This window comes from Tachysurus fulvidraco, chromosome 17 (assembly GCF_022655615.1).
Source record: "Tachysurus fulvidraco isolate hzauxx_2018 chromosome 17, HZAU_PFXX_2.0, whole genome shotgun sequence".
NCBI lineage: Eukaryota > Metazoa > Chordata > Actinopteri > Siluriformes > Bagridae > Tachysurus > Tachysurus fulvidraco.
Window position 1 is genome coordinate 26,001,697 of NC_062534.1, and position 7,500 is coordinate 26,009,196.

A 7,500-nucleotide genomic window follows, 5' to 3' on the forward strand; every position below is an offset into this window, starting at 1 on the left:
GAGGGTGTAGCCAAGACAGGTGATGGGTGAAGACTTGAAACTGGGATTTTTCTGTTGTGTTTCTTGTTATAGCTGGATGCAAGAACGAGAGAAACGAGAGTGTTTGTTTATTTATTTATTTATTTATTTATTTATTTATTTATTTATTTATTAGCTGAAGAAGCCCAGCAGTGTGTGATCCTTGTGTGATCCTTGTGTGATCCTTGTGTGATCCTTGTGTGATCCTTGTGTGATCCTTATGTGATCCTTATGAGATCCTTATGAGATCCTTGTGTGATCCTTGTGTGATCCTTATGAGATCCTTATGAGATCCTTGTGTGATCCTTGTGTGATCCTTATGAGATCACGTGCACATCATGTTCACTGCCTCAGGGAACAAATACAACATAAATACTCTGGATTGTTTCTTTATCCTTTTCAGTCTGATGGCTCTTGTGGACCTGAAGCAGAACTAAATGCTGAGAAGGATAAAGATCTCATGAGACTCCTTACTACTGAATTGTGTCTTTAACACAAACACTAACTGTGAGTTTAACCTTGAACTCTGAGTTCATTTACCCTGAGATGGAAACTCTGGGTCTTCGGTACAGAACAGCAGAAACGAGTTTGTTTATCAGCTCTAAATTGACTGACTGAGTTCAGCGAATGCACCACAACTATAAAAAGCCATTATCAATGGAGCGCAGATATAACGAATCACCATGGCAACAGCGTTAGACAAAAAGAGGTCTGCATGTTTCTCACCAGCAGAAGTGGAAGTGCTTATGGAAGCATATGGAGAAAATGAAGACGTATTAAATCACTGCTGCAGCGGCGAAGGGCAGAGAGTTAGTGTGGGAGAAAACAGCTGCTCGAGTCAATGCTTACGTTTACATTTTAATTACTTTTATACAGTGTAATTAATTACGAACTAATCTAAATACTGTAATTAAAGACTATAAAACAATTCTGTATAACGTCAAATTTTAAAAGGTGTATTTTTAATATAACCTTCTAACTCTAGTTCCACACTTTGTTCAGTTCAGGGATCATTCCTGCAGTTGTACAGTGTTTATGTGACAGCATCAGAAGTGCAGTTTCGTGTCTCTCCTTATGGTTCGACTGGTTGCTGTTGATTTGGGATTTAGAAAGTAATTAATAAGTAAATAGACCAAATTAATAAGTAGACCAAAACTCTCTAGAGATAGTGATTATTACATTAATCTAATTAGACTTGATGAACATGTAACTTGTAGTTAGTAATTAAGAACAATTTTAGAGTAAATTCCAGACTGTTATAATATCAGAGGTGAAAGCTGAAGAACAGAATTTTATTTTATCAGGAAACAACACAAAGATCGTCAGAAAGCGCTTAAGGCACATTTTCCTGACCGCTCTGTAAACAGTAGCCTTACTAATATGTTCTGAATGCTGTCGAACTCACAGCTGCTCTCTGAGGCGACACGTCTGCTGGGTGGAGGCGACACGTCTGCTGGGTGGAGGCGACACGTCTGCTGGGTGGAGGCGACACGTTTTCTGGGTGGAGGCGACATGTCTGCTGGGTGGATCTGCAGGTCCATCAGTTACCACTAAGTTTCTGTCACTGGCTGTCAGAATCTAAGTGAAGACAATAGGCATCAGAAAATCGAGTAAGATCAACGAAGTCCCGATTTTATTGCAGCAGGAAAACAGCAAAGTTGTCGTCTTCTTTTCAGCATCAAAACCAGTTTGTTACACACAAAACTACCATTTACACAGAAACGTAAGGCAACACAAAGCATCAGCTCGGGTGTAAGAGCGCGGCCGCGATGGCTGATGTTTCTGATGTAAGGAAGGATGAGATTATGGATGGATCTTATTGACTGTAAAGATAAACGGTACAGATAAAATAAAAATGCATTGGGATGTGACCAAACATCCACTCTGGGCCTCACAATCATCTCCCGATGTAAATGTAACTCCTTACGAATTAATACAGACTCTTCATCTACAGGATCGTCCATAACAGGACATCACATTCCCTCTCTGTGTAACTGAAATGTGGGCAGTGAGTGAGGTTTAAACATCGCTTCCTCTTTAAAAAGGGAGGAGACCTGCTCCTGACCAGGTTAGGTTCACCGAGTAAGTTACTATGGTAACTGTTACTATGGTAACTGACTCTGAGTATAAGTTAGCTCTCTTTCAGAAACAGTCTTGACTTAAGCTGCTTTCTCGGGTTTAACTTGCCTCCCTTTCTGAAACAGACCCTGATTAGCAATAATTACATTTTTATTCATTATGAATAAAATCAGAGTCTCTGATCACATCTGAGTCCAGAATTAAATAAAATGTTGGTCATCGGATTTATTAAACTGAGTAGCAAACAAACCAAAACACAAGGCAAAGGTCAAGGTCATGTGACGAGCAGACAGACACATAATCAGGGAACCGAAGACATGAGGACAAACGTTACAGCAGTTAGAGCCACGAGGGAACAGGAGACGGTTTGGTTCCACTTCACACTTTCAGTCCTTATCGCTGTGCTGTTCTCTGTAGCTCCTGGTCCTGGAGGAACCTTGTGTCATGTCACTGTGTACTGTGTCACATAATTATGGTGTAAGTGACATTAACACTTCATAACAAACCTGAGTGTTTAAATACAAGTCAGAAGGTTAAACACTAAACTGGTGAAATAAATGAGATCACACTCAGGGAACAAAAACAAGAAAGGGGCGGAGACAATCTACTACTTAGTAAATACACAGTGTGTAAAATTATAACTTTATTCATTTTATTTATTTTTACTGTCATTAATTTCAGAAGAAATGATAAAATTCAGTTATTAAGGAAGTGACATTCCTAAATACTCCTCCTTTTTCTTAAAGTAGTAGCTGAACCGAGCATCAGCGTATCTGAAACAACACACACACACACACACACACACACACACACACACACACACACACACACACACACACACACAAAGCACTGTTAATATAGTTAAAAGTTACTTAAACTTAAAAGTAAATTAGTTATGAGTTCCTGTAAAGTGTTAGTGACCATGCGTGAGAAGACATGATGGAAAAAAAAGTAGAGACAGATTGAGTTTGAGATAAACGAGTTTACACTGAGAAACAATCTGAAATATAAACTGGAATATAAACTGGAATATAATCTGGAATATATTCTGGAATATAAACTGGAATATAATCTGGAATATAATCTGGAATATATTCTGGAATATAAACTGGAATATAATCTGGAATATAAACTGGAATATAATCTGGAATATAATCTGGAATATAATCTGGAATATAATCTGGCCTTCTATTACATGTTATCAAAAATTACACATTTAAAGAAAACAATCCAAAAACTCACTTTAAGAAATCAAAGTTGATTGTGGAGTATTTGGCCTGTAAAAGAGCCCACAGACCCCATGACAGGTGAGATGCCTGGACACACACACACACGCACACACACACACACACACACACACACACACACACACACACACACACACACACACACACACACACACACACACACACAGCAAAAGAAATCTAAGGATTTTGAACAGCTTATAGAACTAACTGTCAGACTCTCATTATTATTATTATTATTATTATTATTATTATTATTATTATTATTATTATTATTATTATTATTGTTGTTGTTGTTGTTGTTGTTGTTGTTGTGATCCCTCACCAGTGAGAATTTGCAGACTTGCACATAAAGAGTGTTCACTTCTCTCTGAGTGATTTGGGAGTCGACTCGGCTGTTGCTGTAAACACTCTGCAGGTAAACTGTTAGCCAGTCGTACTGCAGCTCGCGGGTGGGGTAAAGACTGTAATCTACATCATTCACACCTAAAAACAATAAAACTCCTTCATCTGGATTTACAGCCATGACATTTCACATTTCCGTGTGTGTATTAAAACCCACCTGCAAACTCATTAAAGTGGTTTCCGATGTCATAAGCCTGGTAATTAAAGTCAGCATATTCATAGTCGATGAATTTAACTGCACCTGTGACCAGAAGGACACAACTCAGTGTTTATAGAGATGTAAAGATGTATTGGAGCTGTGTAATGATATGAGCTGTGTAATGATATGAGCTGTGTAATGATATGAGCTGTGTAATGATATGAGCTGTGTAATGATATGAGCTGTGTAATGATATGAGCTGTGTAATGATATGAGCTGTGTAATGATATGAGCTGTGTAATGATATGAGCTGTGTAATGATATGAGCTGTGTAATGATATGAGCTGTGTAATGATATGAGCTGTGTAATGATATGACCTGTGTAATGATATGAGCTGTGTAATGATATGAGCTGTGTAATGATATGAGCTGTGTAATGATATGAGCTGTGTAATGATATGAGCTGTGTAATGATATGAACTGTGTAATGAAGTCAGCTGTGTAATGAAGTGAGCTGTGTAATGATATGAGCTGTGTAATGATATGAACTGTGTAATGAAGTCAGCTGTGTAATGAAGTGAGCTGTGTAATGATATGAGCTGTGTAATGATATGAGCTGTGTAATGAAGTCAGCTGTGTAATGATATGAGCTGTGTAATGAAGGGTTCTGTGTAATGATATGACCTGTGTAATGAAGGGTTCTGTGTAATGATATGAGCTGTGTAATGATATGAGCTGTGTAATGAAGTCAGCTGTGTAATGATATGAGCTGTGTAATGATATGAGCTGTGTAATGATATGAGCTGTGTAATGAAGTGTTCTGTGTAATGAAGTGTTCTGTAAGATTATAATCTCATCACCGTTCTGTTACCAGAGCTGTCATGCGATTTCTGTCACTTTTGGTTCAGAAGTTGTTTCTCATCTTCTAGGAACATTTCAGCAAATTAATTTCATTTATCAGTAAATTCTGTGCAGCTGTCAGTGTGGTTCACAGCATACAGTGTATACCTTCATAATCCCACTCTGTGTTTATAATGATTTATAATCCCACGCTCAGTGTTTATAATGATTTATAATCCCACGCTCAGTGTTTATAATGATTTATAATCCCACTCTGTGTTTATAATGATTTATAATCCCACTCTCAAGTGTCACCCAGATGAGGAAGAGGTGGTCCTTCTTAAGGTTTCTTGGTGTTCATCTAGTGGAGAACTTCACATTGTCAATCAACACCAGCTCCATCACCAACAAAGCCCAGCAGCATCTCTACTTCTTATGAAGGCTGAGAAAGGCAACCCCCCCCCCCCATCCTGACCATGTTCTACAGAGGGACCACTGAGATCATCCTGAGCAGCTGCATCACTGCCTGGTTTGGGAACAGCAGCATCTCGGATCACAAGACCCTGCAGCAGATAGTGAGGACATCTGAGAAGATCATTGGAGTCTCTCTTCCCTCTATCATGGTCATTTACACAACACACACTGTACACAACACACACCCCTCACACACACTGTACACAACACACACGCCTCGCACACACTCTTTACCCTCCTGCTGTCTGGAACAAGGCACCAAAGTATTTGGTCCTTCACGACCAGTCTGTGTAACAGTTTCTTTCCACAAGAAAGAACTCCTTAATAACTGAACTGAATTGCACCAAGCACAACACACACACACACACACACACACACACACACACACACACACACACAATCCAAGATGGTGCAGATGAGGTCGGCTGCCATCGGACTGCTCCGGTTACACTTTGTCTTTTTTTGTTTATTTTATACAGTGCTCAGTGTAAATGAGTTGGGGTCTTGTTCACGAGTGAGGGAAGGATGGAGCGGGAGATCGACAGGCGGATTGGTGTATCTTCTGCAGTGATGCGGTCGATATACCGGTCTGTTGTGGTGAAGAAAGAGCTGAGCCGCAAGGTGAAGCTCTCTATTTACCAGTCGATCTACGTTCCTACCCTCACCTATGGTCATGAGCTTTGGGTCATGACCGAAAGGACGAGATCCCGGATACAGGCGACCGAAATGAGTTTCCTCCGCTGGGTGGCTGGGCGCTCCCTTAGAGATAGGGTGAGGAGCTCGGTCACTCAGAGTAGAGCTGCTGCTCCTCCACATCGAGAGGAGTCAGCTGAGGTGGCTCGGGCATCTGTTCCGGATGCCTCCTGGACGCCTCACTGATGAGGTGTTCCGGGCATGTCCAATCGGGAGGAGGCCCCGGGGAAGACCTAGGACACGCTGGAGGGACTATGTCTCTCGGCTGGCCTGGGAACGCCTCAGTATTCCCCCGGAAGAGCTAGAGGAAGTGTCTGGGGAGAGGGGAGTCTGGGCGTCCCTGCTTAGACTGCTGCCCCCGTGACCCGGCCCCGGATAAGTGGTAGAAGGATATGTGTGTGAATCTATTTATACAAGATGGTCACCATTAGATATGACAGAGCCACTCTTATATCTATTGGTGTACAATCCACTCACACTTCGCCGTTTTTAAACCCAGACCCATGCTGGCCGAGCGAGATCCCGAGGAGGAACAAATGACATGATCCGCACCGGCATCCGCGAGGGAAACGAGCCGGCATCAGGAACAGGCCGAGGGCACACGCACACCGCTCCCTTACCTAGTATCCTGTTAGCCAATGTCCAGTCTCCGGAAAACAAGCTCGATGACCTCAGGGCAAGGGTCAAGTTCAAGGGACATTCGGGACTGCAACCTTCTCTGCTTGACCGAGACATGGCTGGACACAGCAGTACCAGACCATGCCATCCAGCAGGCCGAGTTGTTCCCGGTTTACCGCATGGATAGAACACTGGAGTTGGGGAAGTCAAGGGGAGGTAGAGTGTGTAACCACTGGTGTGACAGCGTGAGCATCGTTCCTCTTTCATGCTCCAACACACCAAATCTGGAACTACTGACCATGTTGGACCTTCTATCTACCTCGGGAATTCGGCTCGGTCATAGTCAGTGCCCTTAATATTCCATCACAAGTAGACACGGACACTGTAGTATGGGACTTACATGAGACACTAACGCAGACACAGCATTGGGACGCTGCGCTCATTGTGGTGGGAGACTTTAACAATGCCAACCTCAAACACACACTACCCAACTTTCAGCAGCACATCACCTGCCCCACCAGGGGTGAAAGGACACTGGACCACTGCGACACACTGTTCAAAAACATATTTTGTATTTTGAGCACTACACGAGAAGAGGACATTTCACCTTCATCTGAGTTGTAGATGATGTTTTTGGTCAGCAGGTCATTGTGACACAGCACTGTTGGAGATTCCACCCTGTTTAAATGAGTCTTCAGCTCCTCCATCTCAGTGATTAACACATCCAGGCTGGGAATGTTCAACTGTGAACTGAACATCATCCAGATGAGCATCGTTAGATTACTGAGGATGTGTAAGTGTGTGTTTCACTTAGAGACCATGGAGATGACGCTGGACTGCAGTTGATAAGATCGGTTTCTCTCTCAAATCTTTAACATTCATCAATTGATAAATTGAATAATACAGAGTAAGTATTTATCATCCTACTGTCAGTGTTTATAATGATTTATAATCCTACTGTCAGTGTTTATAATGATTTATAATCCCACT

The 7,500-nt window shown here is 41.7% G+C and overlaps 1 protein-coding gene across 3 annotated transcripts in view; it reads right to left on the bottom strand.

The window, feature by feature from the left end:
* Positions 1-2,302: 2,302 nt before the first annotated feature.
* Positions 2,303-7,500, bottom strand: part of zgc:113516 (uncharacterized protein LOC541449 homolog) — a 10,142-nt gene continuing 4,944 nt past the window's right edge. For 2 of the 3 annotated variants that reach the window (XM_047802632.1, XM_047802634.1), the window contains exons 4-8: positions 7,118-7,260; positions 3,904-3,987; positions 3,667-3,827; positions 3,340-3,413; positions 2,303-2,870 (exon numbers count right to left, since the gene is read on the bottom strand). In XM_047802632.1, coding sequence (XP_047658588.1) covers positions 2,801-2,870; positions 3,340-3,413; positions 3,667-3,827; positions 3,904-3,987; positions 7,118-7,260 — 532 coding nt within the window. In that variant the 3' untranslated portion in view covers positions 2,303-2,800. The remainder of the gene's footprint in view (positions 2,871-3,339; positions 3,414-3,666; positions 3,828-3,903; positions 3,988-7,117; positions 7,261-7,500) is intronic. The other variant, XM_047802633.1, reaches the window with a different exon arrangement.